This window comes from Scyliorhinus canicula, chromosome 10 (assembly GCF_902713615.1).
Source record: "Scyliorhinus canicula chromosome 10, sScyCan1.1, whole genome shotgun sequence".
Classification (NCBI taxonomy): domain Eukaryota; kingdom Metazoa; phylum Chordata; class Chondrichthyes; order Carcharhiniformes; family Scyliorhinidae; genus Scyliorhinus; species Scyliorhinus canicula.
The window spans coordinates 146,202,557-146,218,958 of record NC_052155.1 but is presented as its reverse complement, the minus strand read 5'-3'; the positions used below and the strand labels follow the sequence as shown (position 1 = coordinate 146,218,958).

Below are 16,402 nucleotides of genomic sequence, written 5' to 3'. Positions count from 1 at the left end.
AGGTTTGCTTTGTTCGGTAAGAGAGGTCCAGTAGCTTATTGTGAATTTCTTGCTGGTACATTTCTCCCTCCCTACCTGACTATCCTTCAGAAATTAAGACATTTGCTAGTCTGGCTTCGCTGAGGTATGACGGAAGCATATTCATTAAAAACATACGTGAACATGGAATGAGTACAAATCCCTTGATCTATGAAAACTGCAGATTTATTAATACACTGAGGGAATGCTCTGCAACACATTTCTCTAATTCTCTCAAAATTCCACGTTATTTCTCTACACTTTTCCCTCATTCCTGCTTTCCACTAATAATATTTTCCTAGCATTCACCTTCTATTCGGGGAGCTAACACCGGATGCCAATCAAGACTCTGATTTGAATTCCTGTCTCAGAGATAAGAGTCCAGGCATGATCATGATGCTTTGATTTAACTGTTAAATGATTTGTCCCTTTAATTAATACAGTAGAATTCAACATTTCATCAGACGCCCTTATTTACTAACAGTGGTGACTTCTAATACAAGTTAGCTCAGCTTTCAACAAAATGCAGCAATTTGGTACAGGATGAAACGCCTAAATGTGTTGTTTGATTCATAAGGCTCTGTTGATTTATACTTATTAAGTAGATAAACATTATATTTGATTCACAAGACTGCCATCTGTTATTACTTATTTTTGCATGCATTACATTAAGTTTCTTGTAAAATAGTTAAGTTCAGATGAAATTAAAATAAATGCATTAAGTGATGTAATTTTTTCTGAGTGAAAGTCTGGGACAAAAATCATATTGTTTTAAAAAAAAACTGAGCAAGAAATCTTTTACAGCATTCCAAAACACTTGGTCCATGATATTTACTGGAATAGGGTTTCCAAGTAGTGGGGAGGAGTTAGGCCAGAAAACCCAGAAGTCCAGAAATCCACAAATGCTGTGAAGATTTAACTCCACTGCACGCACATTTTTTTGAACAAATCCCCACATGGAGGCCTGTCTGATTGGCAAGTCCAGCTGGCTGTCGGGTGGGTAATACTCTAGAAGAGGCGAGTGACACATTAGCTACAATGTCATTGAGGATATCATAGAATCCCTACAGTGCAGAAGGAAGGCTGTCCACCATGTGTAAGTACAAGGAGACGAGGATGGGCTGAGTGGAACCTGACTTCACTGATTTCTTCCTCCTCACGCTCCTCTCTGACTGACACTGCTTGAGATCATCTGGTGGAAGATAGTGTACAGTTTAGGTTTAGCAGCAAAAATAGACCTGAATGTGACGGTGGGAGAAGAATGTGCTTCAGGAAATACGTACTATACATCAGATTCATAGGTGCCATTGATCTGTGACGTGGGATGCAGAGTGAATGACAAGTATGGTACTCAAGTGAAATTAGATTAGAAAGCAGTCAGAGGGACTATGAAATTCTGTCTTCTGTCTTAATTTCATGTATAATACTTTATAATACAGGTTGAGCATCCCTTATCCGAAATTCCGAAAACTAAACAATTCCAAAATCCGTACTTTCTTTCAACACATGCGCAGTTCCCAATGTTCCACCCATGTGTAGTTCCCGACGCTTGCCGCACATGCGCAGTTCCCAATGTTCCACCCATGTGCAGTTCCCAATGTTCCACCCATGTGCAGTTCCCAATACTTGCCGCACATGCGCAGTTCCCAATGTTCCGCCCATGTGCAGTTCCCAATGTTCCACCCATGTGCAGTTCCCAATACTTGCCGCACATGCACAGTTCCCAATGTTCCACCCATGTGCAGTTCCCAATACTTGCCGCACATGCGCAGTTCCCAATGTTCCACCCATGTGCAGTTCCCAATGTTCCACCCATGTGCAGTTCCCAATGTTCCACCCATGTGCAGTTCCCAATGTTCCACCCATGTGCAGTTCCCAATACTTGCCGCACATGCGCAGTTCCCAATGTTCCACCCATGTGCAGTTCCCAATGTTCCACCCATGTGCAGTTCCCAATACTTGCCGCACATGCGCAGTTCCCAATGTTCCACCCATGTGCAGTTCCCAATACTTGCCGCACATGCGCAGTTCCCAATGTTCCACCCATGTGCAGTTCCCAATGCTTGCCGTGCATGCGCATTTCACAATGCTCTGCACATGTGCAGTTCCAACATTCCACACATACGCAGTTCCTAACGTTCCGCACATGCACAGTTCCCAATGCGTGCCGCGCTTGCGCAGTATATTCCAAAATCCTAAAAATTCAGAAATCAGATGCACTTCTGGCCCCAAGCATTCCGGATGAGGGATCTGCAACCTTTATTGTTATTTAACATGATGTAGTCCAATTTGCGTTAATTTGGGAAGCATATTTTTTTCCCAATTAGGGGGCAATTTAGCGTGGCCAATCCACTACCCTGCACATCTTTGGGTTGTGGGACTAAGACCCGCGCAGACACGGGGAGAATGTGCAAACTCCACACGGACAGTGACCCGGAGCCGGGATCAAACCTAAGTCCTCGGCGCCATGAGGCAGCAGTGCCAACCACTGCCACAGAAAAGTATATTTGGTGCACAGGGACTTCAGTTCAGGCCTCATTTCAGGTCAGAAATGAGGCACTGCCATACCAATGCTGATAGGAGGGTCTACCTAAAGCGTGAGATGTTTACATAGGCAATTTCCAGTGTAAATGTGTAAACGGGAATTTAGAATGGAAATGTTGACAGGAAGTGTTTGTAGGCACACACTTTTTAATAGGTAGTTATAAGAAAACACAAAGTGCACAGCAATTCATATTTCTCCACACAGCTAGCATGGACCCCACCAATGCCCCCAAAAGCCATAATACGTGAATCATAGATCACATTTCCTTCTGAACCCCAGTAAACCTCAGGTTACCTGTATAAGATTACAGTAGTTAATTACAACGCTGATCAGTTCCATTCCACAGCAGTACCTTGCTTCATGTGCTGTTTGATCATCGGTCTGATTTATAGGCTTCATTAACATTTTAACCAAATACTTGCCATTATTTTTCCAACATACCTTCCGACAACTCTTTGTAGGCTAAATGAAAAGATACTTGCGGTGATATTTTGTAATTTAACACTCTAGTACTTTGTGTGATGTGAATGTGTATCAAGAACAATTGGTTGGACAATTTCATGCATTATAATTAGGTGCAATAGACAACATTCAAAAAGTCACCAAGCTCTTGTGTATTCATAGAATCTCCACAGTGCATAAGAAGGCCATTTGGCCCATCAAGTCTGCACTGACCCTCTGAAAGAGCCACCCTACCTATGAACGGACCACTCTATCTTCATAGTCCAGTAACCCCACCTAACCTTTGGACACAAAGGGGTAATTTAGCATAGCCAATCCACCTAACCTGCACGTCTTTGGGCTGCGAGAGAAAACCGGAGTACCCGGAAGAAACCCACACAGACACGAGGAGAACGTACAAACTCCTAACTCCACATAGACTGTCACTCAAGGCTGGAGTTAAACCAGGGTCCCTGTCACTGTGAGGCAGCAGTGCTAACCGCTGTGCCACCGTGTCGCCCATTGAATGCTCCTTTCAGTGTTAAACAGGCATATAGTCCTGTGTTGTAGCTTCACCACTTTGGTAACTTATTGTTAGGCTACCCAGATTTTGAACCTCCTCACAGACCCGGGGTTGGTCCCCTGGCTCGACAGCAATGGTAAAGTGAGGAATATTCTGGGACACAAGATTACAAATTTAGTGGAGACAATTGTGCTGTGGCTGAGGTCCCACAGCACCTCATGGGTGTCCAATTGTGAGCTGCCTTCCCATTTAGCACAGTGGCCGTGTCACACAAAATGTCGGAGAGCGTGCACTGTGTGACAACTGGGCTTTGGCTCCACAACGACTGTGTGGTAGTCTTTCCTACCAATACTGTCACGGACAGATTGTGGTAGTCACCACTGATATATATGCTGTATATGTATGTGTTTTATGGCAAGGCCCCTGTATTACAGGCAAAGGGGTAGATCCCTGCCTGCTGGCTCCGTCCAGTAGGCGGAGTATAAATATGTGTGCTCCCCGTACAGCAGCCATTTCGTCAGCTGCTGTCGGAGGCCACACATCTCAGTGTAATAAAGCCTCGATTACATTCTACTCTCGTCTTCTCGTAATTGATAGTGCATCCATTTATTACACTGAGATTTTTCAGAGATGGACCTCCGCATCAAGCCGGATTGCCTGCAGCTGCATCCTCAAGCAGACAATGCCAAAAAGGAGTTTGAACGTTGGCTAGCCTGTTTTGGAGCGTACATCGGGTCTGCACCAGACACAATCCCAGAAGCTCCGGATTCTGTACACGCGGCTGAGCTCCAACGTTTTTCCCCTCGTCCAGGACGCGCCGACCTATGCAATGGCCATGGCGCTACTGAAGGAAAACTAGGCTCAGCGGACTAACAAAATCTACGCCAGGCATCTCCTCTCCACACGGTGGAAGATTTCTGGCGTGCCCTGCACGCCCTAGTTAGAGACTGTGACTGTCAGGCCGTTTCGGCCACGGAACACTCGAATGTGCTGATGAGAGACGCATTTGTTACGGGCATAGGGTCTGACTACATCCGCCAGAGCCTCTTAGAAGGGGCCACGCTCGACCTCGCGGCGACTAAAAGACTAGCGCCCTTACTTACGGTTGCATCACGCAACGTTCAGGCCTATGCCCCTGACCGCGCGGCCTACCCCCCCGTGCATTGTTGACCCCGCAGACAGCCACCCCATCGTGGAACCCATCAGTGACCGCCCTCAGCCAACCCCACGCCTGTGCCGCGCGGTAGCCAACCAACCCCTGGGGACCCAAATGCTACTTCTGTGGGCAGTCACAACACCCCCGACACTGCTGCCCGGCGTGGAGCGCCCTCTGCAAGGCCTGTGGCAAGAATGGACATTTCGCTGCAGTTTGCCAGGCCCGCTCAATCGCCGCTATTGTCCTGGCACCCCCCACGTGCGGCCAGTGGGCGCCGCCATCTTGCTCTGCTCACAACACGTGCAGCCCGTGGACGCCGCCATCTTGTCTCTCCCAGGACCAATGGACGCCGCCATCTTACCTGCCCCAGGGCACGTGAGGCCCGTGGGCACCGCCATCTTACCCGACTCAGGACCCCTGCCTGTCGGGCACCTCATCAGGCCCCTCATCGCCTGCATCCGCCGACGACCAGCCGCATCTCGCCTTGGTCACGATTGACCAGTCTCGACCACACAACCTCGCGACCGCTTCAACAACGGTGGTGAATGTCAACGGGCACGAGATCACCTGCCTGCTGAACTCTGGGAGCACTGAGAGCTTCATTCACCCCGATACGGTAAGGTGCTGCTCCCTCGCGGTACACCCCGCTAACCAGAGAATCTCCCTGGCCTCCGGATCCCACTCCGTGGCGATCCGTGGGTACTGCATCGCCACCCTCACCGTCCAGGGCGTAGAGTTCAGCGGCTTCCACCTCTACATCCTCCCCAACCTCTGCGCTGCCTTGCAACTCGGCCTGGACTTCCAGTGCAACCTCCAGAGCCTAACCCTGAAATTTGGCGGGCCCCTACCACCCATTACCGTGTGCGGCCTTGTGACCCTTAAGGTCGACACACCTTTCCAACCCTGGATTGCAAACCCGTCACCACCAGGAGCAGATGGTACAGCGCCCAGTACAGGACCTTCATCAGGCCCGAGGTCCAGCGGCTGCTTTGGGAAGGCATCATCGAGGCCAGAAACAGCCCCTGGAGAACCCAAATGATGGAGGTCAAAACTGGGGCAAAAAACAGGAGTTTTTTAGAAACTACAGTCAGACCATCAATCAGTACACGCAGCTCGACGCGTAACCCCTCCCACGCATATTTGATATGGTCAATCAGATTGCACAGTGCCGGGTCTTCTCGACAGTGGACCTGAAATCTGCCTACCACCAGCTCCCTATCCGTAAGGCGGATGGCCCATACACTGCGTCCGAAGCAGACGGCCGCCTTTACCACTTTCTTAGGGTTCCCTTTGGCGTCACCAATGTGGTCTCAGTCTTCCAACGGCAGATGGACCGAATGGTTGACCGGTACGGACTGCGGGCCACTTTCCCATATCTGGACAATGTCACCATCTGTGGCCATGATCAGCAGGACCATGACGCCAACCTTTCCAAATTTCGCCACTCTCCTCAACATCACGTATAACAAGGAAAAGTGCGTGTTCAGCACAAACTGCTTAGCCATCCTCGGCTATGTGGTCCAGAACAGAGTCTGGGGCCCGACCCCGATCGCATGCGCCCCCCTCATGGAACTCCCCCTCCCCCACAGCCCCAAGGCCCTCAAACAATGCCTGGAGTTTTTTCGTATTATGCCCAGTGGGTGGCAAACTATGCGGACAAGGCCCGCCCACTCATTCAATCCACCATTTTCCCCCTGACGGCCGAGGCTGACCAGGCCTTCAACCATATCAAGGCCGACATCGCCAAGACCGTGATGCACGCGGTCGATGAGATGCTGCCTTTCCAAGTAGAGAGCAATGCATCAGACTTCGCTCTGGCCTCCACCCTCAACCAGGCAGGCAGGCCCATGGCATTCTTTTTCCGCACCCTCCATGCCTCCAAAATTCGGCACTCCTCCGTCGAAAAGGAGGCCCAAGCCATTGTTGAAGCTGTGCAGCATTGGAGGCATTACCTGGCCGGCAGGAGATTCACTCTCCTCACTGACCAACGGTCGGTTGCCTTCATGTTCAACAACACACAGCGGGGCAAGATCAAAAACGATAAAATCTTGACGTGGACGATCGAGCTCTACACCTACATCTACGAGATTTTGTTTCGCCCCAGTAAGCTCAACGAGCCACCCGATGCCCTATCCTGAGGTACGTGTGCCAGCGCACAAGTGGACCTACTCCGGACCCTGCGCGACAATCTCTGTCACCCAGCGGTCACCCGTTTTTACTATTTCATCAACGCCCGCAATCTGCCCTGCTCCATCGAGGAAGTCAGAGCTATCACCAGAGACTGCCAGGTCTGTGTGGAGTGTAAACCGCACTTCTACTGACCAGACCGTGCGCGCCTGGTGAAGGCCTCCCGCCCCTTTGAATGCCTCAGCGTGGACTTTAAAGGGCCCCTACACTCCACCGACCGGAACACGTACTTCCTCAGTGTGGTCGATGAATATTCCCGATTCCCCATCGCCATCCCATGCCCTGACATGACGTCTGCAACCGTCATCAAAGCCCTCAACACCATCTTCGCTCTGTTCGGCTTCCCCGCCTGCGTCCACAGTGACCAGGGATCCTGATTCATGAGCGATGAGCTGCGCCAGTACCTGCTCAACAGGGGCATTGCCTCGAGAAGGACGACCAGCTACAACCCATGGGGAAACGGGCAGGTGGAACGGGAGAATGGGACTGTCTGGAGGGCCGTCCAGCTGGCCCTATGGTCCAGAAACCTCCCGGCCTCCCGCTGGCAGGAGGTCCTCCCCGATGCACTTCACTCCATTCGGTCACTCCTGTGCACCGCGACTAATGAAACCCCCCCATGAACATCTCTTTGCCTTCCCTAGGAAGTCCACCTCCGGGGTTTCGCTCCCAACGTGGCTGGCAGCTCCAGGATCCGTTCTCCTCCGTAGACATGTGCGACTCCACAAGGTGGACCCGTTGGTTGAGAGGGTACAGCTACTCCACGCCAACCCACAGTATGCTTACGTAGCGTACCCCAATGGCCGCCAAGACACAGTCTCCCTCAGGGGCACCAGCTGGGTCCCCACACACCCCCACCCTGCCCTGGCGCCACCCTCCCTTCCCCCAGCGCATCCCACTGCAGCCCCCACTCCAGGATAATCCGTCCTCCCCTTGCTCACACCCGGGGATGAAGAGGATTTCGACACACTCTTGGTGTCACCGAAGACCAAGCCGACGCCTGAGTCGCCACCACGGCGACGCTCTTGACGGCAGATCAAGGTACCAGACCGCCTAAATTTATAATATTATCTGTAATTTTAAACACAACTCTCTGTATATAGTTCTCCACCACCCCCGCTGGACTCATTTTTTTAACAGGGGGTGAATGTGGTAGTCACCACTGATGTATATACTGTATATATATATATATATATGTGTGTTTTATGGTAAGGCCCCTGTAATACAGGTACGGGGGTAGATCCCTGCCTGCTGGCTCCGCCCAGTAGGCGGAGTATAAATATGTGTGCTCCCCGTACAGCAGCCATATCGTCAGCTGCTGCAGGAGGCCACACATCTCAGTGTAATAAAGCCTCGATTACATTCTACTCTCGTCTTCTCGCAATTGATAGTGCATCACAGATGCATTGGCAGCGGGTAGATCGTGAGGATGAGGTCAAGTAGGTTTTTCCTTCTTCTTGCTTCTCTCACAATCTGCTGAATGCTGAGTCTTGCTGATATTTTCTTCGGAACATGCATATTCCACACTTGGAAATTTCTATATTAAGTGTATATCCTGAATCACACTTGCGTTGGTAATTAAGTTCCTTGTAGGTCACATTCATGAAGGGTCAAGGATTGTGCAGCTGGTCTTATGATTAATGGTGTTGTGATTACATTTCCCTTTGGAAACGGCTGCTGCAAAGTGAGGAGAGGAAAATAAGTGCAATTTCTCTGTGCAGTTTTAAATAAAGAAAGCACTGAGCTATTTTTATATAAAATCTGGTAAGGAAGACGGGTCCGGCTCAGTTAGAAACTTGGCTTACGGCTTTGTATTGTTTATCTGAGGTACAAATTGATTGGCTGAGATTTTATGTTCCTGTCCTGGTCAATTTATAGTTCCCACAGAAATGAACAGGCAAAAAATGGAAAAGAGTAAACCAGGAAAAACCCTGCAACATTTTAGATAATATTTCTGAAGTCGAGAAACCTTTCTCTCCCTCAAAAGGGGAACTGCTATAGGATCAATAGGATCAGCTGCAGGGGTCAGCATGTCACATGCAGGGTGGCACGGTGGCACAGTGATTAGCGCTGCTGCCGTATAACGCCAGGGAACTGGGTTCAATTCCAACCTTGGGTGACAGTCTGTGTGGAATTTGCACATTCACATTCTCACCATGTCTGCGTGGGTTTCCTCTGGGTGCTCCGGTTTCCTCCCACAGTCCAAGGGTGCACAGGTTAGGTGGGTTTACCATGCTAAATTACACCTTGGTGTCCAAAAATGTGTAGGTGGGTTATGGGGATAGAATGGGGAAATGGCCTTGGTAGAGTGTTCTTTCAGAGGGTCGGTACAGACTTGATGGCCCGAATAGCCTCCTTCTGCATGGAGAGATTCTACGATCGTGATCCTCCGGTTTTCTCCAATGGTCTACATTACCTCAAATATTGTTTTTTTTTATTCCTTTTTCTACCTTCATCTTTTGCACCACCTCCTCCCTCTTGCCCTCTGCAGCCTGTTAACCTTCTCCAGTCCTGTCATACGTCCCCTTTCCTCCTCAGCTGGGGTGACCTGGAAATTTAAACTCAACAAGAGGAGATAGATAACAATTACACTGGGGATTTTTCCACTACCTCATCTCTATCATGACATCTTTCCAGATGACAGATTCTGCACCAAAGGATAGGTGGTAGGTTAGTGAAATGATCACTGGACTAGTAATCCACAGCCCAGGGTAATGCTCTGGGGACCTGGGTTCAAATCCTACCACGGCAGATGATGAAATTTGAATTTAATTAAAGTCTGCAATTAAAAGGCACGAAACTATGGCCAAGAACCCCATCTGGTTAAATAATCTCCTTTAGGAAAAGAAATATGCCGCCCTTCCATGGCCTGGCCTAGAGGTGACTCCAGACCCACAAAAATGTGGTTGACTCTCAAATGCCCTCTGAAATGGAGGGAAGTTTGGGAGAGGCAATAAATGCTGACGCAACCAACGATGCCCACATCCTGGAAATGAATTAAAAACAAAACAACCTGACTGTTCTTTGCTCAGATTCATTGGTGATTTATCAGCAGGAGGTTTATACAGTGATGTCCCATGGGACAGTGTATGTGTGATGTTTGATATGTGTTTATCAGAGATTTTTGAATTATTGAAGGCATTGATACTTTCCCCCTTCTATTTCTCTTTATTTCATCCAGATTTATTTTCTTTGTATAAAACTGATTTAAAAAAAACACTTTTTGTTTATCAATATGCTTTGAACTCACAGGTCTCCATCTTAAGAGCCATTATTACGGGATGTCCCCCACTGAAGGCCTTGCATGTGTTGTTTATGCCTTCTGTGGAATGTGGGGCCCAGAAATCCATTAGATTAGATAAAACTATAGGTTGTTTGACAGAGCTGCCTTGGTCCTCGGATAAAGGTTAACAGCGACAGTTCATTAAAATGCCTGGAGTAACTGGATAGTGGATGTAGCTCAGTCTCTATCTTGCATTGCAAAACATCAGCAGAGATGTGTGAGTGTAGCACTCGGCACTTTTGGTCGTCATAACACCCTGGAAGATAGATAAGATTCCATTGGTTCATTTGTTCACCTCCAAATACTCTTTTTAATCCCTGTAGTATGAATTCAGCGTGATTTTTGACACAAGTCACCTGTCTGGGGAGCAGGAAAGTTTGGAGTTCACGGTCACAACGCAAAGGTAAGGTACACCATAGAATGTAAAAATCACTGTGACCTGGGTTGTATTGATTTGCACCCTCAGAATTTAAAATTGGCTAAATAGTGTCTACTGAGTAACACAAGTTAGAAGTTTCAAATGAAATATTATTAAATGTAAAATTGGTTGTAATTATAGCATAAAAATACATCCTGTCTTCATGACCAAACTCCAACATTACACTGTCTCTGTTATTAAATTTTCCTTCAGCAGCTATTGACATACATTCTTTGTATTGGTGAACAGTTGGATTTCGGATCGGAGGACAGTGTACAGTGTTGTCTCCCAGTGATTTGGATTAACACCATGGGCAGGATTCTCCAGTCCCCTAGCCGCGTGTTTCCCGGAGGCGTAACGTTCGCTGCTTGTACTTAACAAATCCCTACTGACTTTCCATAATTAACTGCATGTGCCCATGTGACTATAATTTTTTTTTTAACGAATTTTATTCAAACTTGTATCAAAGTAGTTCACAGCAAATAAACACCCCGGGAAACATTCTTCTCAACAATAAACTTTACAGTTTGTACAGATTTTTCTCCTTTTTGGACCCCCGCCCATTGCGATGAACATCTCCTCAAACACGGTCACAAACACCCCCCATATTTGCTCATTAAAATCGCCACACCCCTCGATTTCAAATCAAATCCCGAGTGAAAAACCTGCCCGACCCACCCCGTCCTTAACCCAACCTAGTCCTTCACACGGAGGTGTGTCTCCTGCAAAAAGACAACCCCCACTTTCAAGCTCCTGAGGTGCACGAACACCCGTGACCTTTTAACCGGCCCATTCGGTCCCCGGACGTTCCACGTTGCCAACCTTACCGGAGGCTTGCGCCTCCAATCCCCTCTACCGTCCGTCATCTTCCCCACTTAACTCCTACCCCTTTAATTCCACTCTGCACTTAGCCCATCCCAGATGACTCCTTTCTTCGCCCTTGACCGTGTCATCGCATGACTATTAATTTTATCAAGATTTATCGATTCGAGAAGCTTACCGACCACCAGTGATATGGAAGCAAAAATGCATTAGAGCACAGGAAGAAGGCAATAAAATTTTGGACAAGTTAAAATTTGCTTAGGTTTCATTAAAACGTCAAATGTAATCTGCTATTTTTGTTTATGATCTATTGTGTCAATGGCTTAATGTTTATTTGGACAAAAGAAAGAGGTGTAAAATACTTATAGGTCCTGTTATTGACACCCCAAATGGTCTGTTTGATTAAATCTTGTATAAGGATGTAGCCGCAGCAGTTCCTTTTAAAGAAAATTATGAGTGGGTGTTTTTTTAATGCAGTTCCGGAATGGCCACAGTTACAATAGAGCTCATTGGTTCTGTACATCGAATGTACTGTTAAGCATACATAATGAGACTTGATTGACAGCCCTTATAGAAGGACTATGTGAATATTTTTATTTCTACCAGCGCAGAGAAATGTTAACTGTGCTTGATATCTCTATGAGTTTATTTTTATAACTTGTTTTTTCCATGTTCGCTTTTGTCAATGTTTCAATGTCTATTTGCACAAGTTTAAGAGTTGTCAAGAAAATTCTGCATTGATTTTTTTAAAAAATCAATAAAATCTGTTTCTCTTTATTATTAGGGGCGATATATTCATGATTTATCACAAAGCCGGGAAACAAAGTCTTACATGATTCTCTCTATGAGAAATTAATTTCTGTCCACTACTACAAAAGGTTTAAACATTTAAAAACAAAGTTACAGCTACCCGGGCAGATAGAATTATTAACTCAGTCAGGCCATGATCTTATAGCACTCTACATATCAAATATCCCAAAGGACTCTGCCTTAAAAAGCACAGACCCCTGCTATCATTTAGATATTAGTGATGTTGGCGGGGTTTCAGTCCATGGTCATTGAAGCTGCATCTCACTCACCTGCATTGATATTTTAATGGTTTGTTTAATCTTTTCTAGGGTGGTAGGAATACCAGTTTTGTTTTTAAAAAATGATTTTTGTTTTCTCAGAAGTTTCCCATATCTATAGTTTCTGCATCTCTCTCTAATCTGCCTTCAACTTTGCTTCCCTATATCTTTCCCACTAGTTAGTGGCCTATATTGTTAACCCAAATGTTATCCCTATTGTTTGCAGCCTCTGAGAGATGTCCTCTTGCTCCAGCACTGTGACATTCTTCTTACTCAATACCTCCAACTTTTCTCCTTTTCCCTTTCCCTATCTTTCCTTCACAACCTGTGTCCAGGATTGTTTCGTAACCAGTTGGGCCATTTTTTGAGACAGGTCCCCTTAACACCATAACATTACAATCAATATATGTGCAGGCTCTTTGTGCCTGCACTTCAACAACCTTATTTACTGTGCTTCATCTGTTTATATTCATGCACTGTAAACGTAATTTAGACCTTATTTCATTCATTCTTACTAGATTATCCCACCTAATCCATTCATAATTACTCTGAGGGGCTGGTTTAGCACAGTGCTAAATCTCTGGCTTTGAAAACAGACCAAGGCAGGCCAGCAGCACGGTTCAATGCCTGTGCCAGTCTCCCCGAACAGGCACCGGAATGTGGCGACTAGGGGCTTTTCACAGTAACTTCACCTGAAGCCTACTTGTGACAATAAGCGGTTTTCATTTTTTCTAGTGCTGCCTGACTCTCCCAGTCTTTCACGCACCTTGGTTCTCTTTTCCAATGCGACATTCTGGTTCCTGTCCCTCGCCAAGTTAGCTTCTACCCTCCCCAATAGCGCATGCAACCACCCAGTTCGGACATTGGACCAGGCTCTATTCAGATGCAACCTCTCCAGCCTCTATCGGTTGCATATAGGTTCCCTAGTTGCTGAAGCCTGCCTGCAGGATCTCAATCTTTTCCACCTATTGAACGAGCAACCATGGACAGTTTGAAAGACAACACCTGAGTTTAAGCCCATGTCTTATAAAGGCATTGCAGACAGTTGCAGGAACACTAGTGATATTCGACTGCTGATGATGATAAAATGATGACTCCTTCTGGTTGTCTAGGTTGACTGTTCTACTGCTATGCTCCTGCTGGTTAATGTATATTAACTCATGATGGTTCCCATATACAAAAAAAACAAGTTGTGTCAAACATTTCTAAATGACTGATTAAAGCCTCAGGTTGAGTTCTGTGCCTAGTGCTGGGCATAACTTTTTAGAAGGATGTTAAGTCTTTGGGAGGATGCAGAGGAGACTTACGAGGATGATATCAGGGATGAAGGATATAAGTTTCGACGAAATGTTGGGGAAGTTAAGGATTTTCTCCTTGGAGGATTAAAGAATAAATGGAGATTTAACGGAGGTGTTTAAAACAATGAAGATTTTTAATAAAGCAGAGACGGACCAACTATTTTTAATTGCAGGAGTGTCAGAAATTAGAGGGAACAGATTTAAGGTAATTGGCAAAAGGTTTTGAGGCAGAGGAGCAAGGAGGTGGATGAAGAAGGTGAACAATGGAAGGCAGAAGGAAGACCGAGGGGAGGGAATCTGGACCTTGACAAAGCTGCATGAATGCATGAACAACTCACAAACATGGGGGTCAAAGGGATAACACATCACTTACTGGAGGAAGGTGCAGGAAGACTCCAGATGCGGTGGCTCAAGGTCCATGTAGGGCATGGACACCTCGCAGCTGAAGGGCTCAGGGACAAGGTTATTTAATGTGATACATGCTATCATCCGTGGGGCAGCGCGGCAGCATAGTGGTTATCACAGTTGCTTCACAGCTCCAGGGTCCCAGGTTCGATTCCCAGCTTGGGTCACTGTCTATGCGGAGACTGCACGTTCTCCTCGTGTCTGTCTGTGCGGAGTCTGCACGTTATCCTCGTGTCTGCGTGGGTTTCCTCCGCTGCTCCAGTTTCCTCCCACATTCCAACGATGTGCAGGTTAGGTGGATTGGCTATGATAAATTGCCCTTAGTGTCCAAAAAGATTGGGTGGGGTTATTGTGTTATAGGGTTATGGGTGGAGGCGTGGGCTTAAGCCAGGTGTTCTTTCCAAGGGCCGGTGCAGACTTGATGGGCCGAATAGCCTCCTTCTGCATTGTAAATTCTATGATCTGTGTGATTTGTCAATGAATTAAATGATTAGTGATTTTCAGTTTATTTGCCTTCAATTTTTTTTGCTGTTTTGCTGACAAGCAAATATTGGCCAGCAGAACAGAGATCTGCTGTGTTCCATCTTGAATATTACCGTGGAATGATTTATTTCTCCCGAGAGGCAGGTGACCTTGCTTTAACAATTCATCTGAAATACAGTACTCTCCCAGTTGTTTTTTAAATTAATTTATTTGGTGTGGGCGTTGCAGCTTGGGCCAGTACTTATGGTCCATCCCTAATTGCCCTTGAACTGAGTGGCTTGTGTGGCCATTTCAGAACATTTTTAATAGTCAACCACATTGCTGTGAATTTGGAGTCACATGTAGACCAAGCAGGATAAGGATGGCAGATTTCTTCCTCTGAAGGACACTAGTGAAGCAGGTAGTCTATACATGTCCAGATGGAGTGACTGGAGAGAATGATAATCACAGGTTAAAGAGGTGTGAATTGTCTCAAGCCAGGACAGTTGGTAGGATTTCAGAAGCCCAGGCCAGATGGTGTGGGGGTGAATGTAATGCGACATGAATCGAAGGTCCCGGTTGAGGCCGTAATCATGTGTGCGGAACTTGGCTATAAGTTTCTGCTCGCCGTTTCTGCTTGGCGATGCTGTCAATTCCTTGAAAGAGAAAACCAAGTCAGCTAGGTTTAAACCTCTTCATATCTTTGATTGGCAAGTCATTCATTCTCTGTGAAATTGCTTTCACTCGGCAGTGGTTGATAGCTTCCACACACACATCCAGCTGTCTGCATTGTTTAATTTGTCTCCCATCAGAGGCTTTGAGGTACCCAGCTGTGAAATTAACAGAAAGCACTTAACTGGCTTTGCTGTGGTCGAGGAGCTGTTAATCATAGCTTGATGTTCAGAAACATTGGGGTTAGTTTCACAGCTAGGTACTTCAAAGTCACTCAAGCATGAAGGGAGATGAATGAAACTGGTGCAATTCAGCTCGAGTGGGAGAACATAGGGCTGGATTCTCCGTTTGGGAGGCTAAGTCCCACGCCGGCGTGAAAACGGTGGTGTTTTACACCAGGAAAACTGGCACAAAACGACAACCAATCCCTGCTCCGGAGAGGGGGGGGGGGGGGGAGCTAGCAGGGAGGTAGCGTAGAGCTCCCAGCTCTAGCTGCCGATACGTCCTGTAACATTGCCGTGTCTGTGGCCGCGCATGCGCACGCCGGGAGTCTGCAGCGGACGCAGCAAGCGGACCCAGACCGCAATAATAGTCCCCCTTCAGCCGGTTAGTGTGCCCAGGACTGCCCCCCCCACAGTGCCTCCAGCCCCGAATGAAGCCCCCCTCCCCCCACCCTCCCCCCCGCCCACGGATCAGCCCTCCTCCGACTGTGGTGGCGCTGGACTGAGTCCGCTGCTGCCACGCTGAGTTCACAACGGGTGAGACTATGAGAGTCCCAGGCCATCGGGAACTCGGCCGGTCAGGGATGAAGCATCGCGGGGCGGGCCTCAGGCAATGGCCGTGGATACAGCATGCGCCATACTCCTAGAATACGTCGCCTTTCAGGAGGCAGAGCATCGCCAAAGAGGCGCCGCCCCCGATTTGGTCACCGTCAGGGCTTCTCCGCCCCGTCACCGAATGCGATTTTGCCGGGATTCTCCATAGTCTTCGAAATGGAGAATCCTGCCCATTATCTTTATTCTTTAATGATATGTGGACATCACTGACAAGGTCCCCATTTGTTACCCATCCCTAAATGCCCTTGAAATAAGTGGACAGTTAAGTGCAG

General features: G+C 47.3%; 1 protein-coding gene across 1 annotated transcript in view; it reads left to right on the top strand.

Annotated features, from left to right (window-relative positions):
• itga9 (integrin, alpha 9) overlaps positions 1–16,402 on the top strand; it is a 632,947-nt gene that overhangs the window by 456,034 nt on the left and 160,511 nt on the right. Inside the window, exon 20 of the mRNA XM_038809824.1 lies at positions 10,474–10,553. Within this exon, the coding sequence (XP_038665752.1) occupies positions 10,474–10,553 (80 nt within the window). The remainder of the gene's footprint in view (positions 1–10,473; positions 10,554–16,402) is intronic.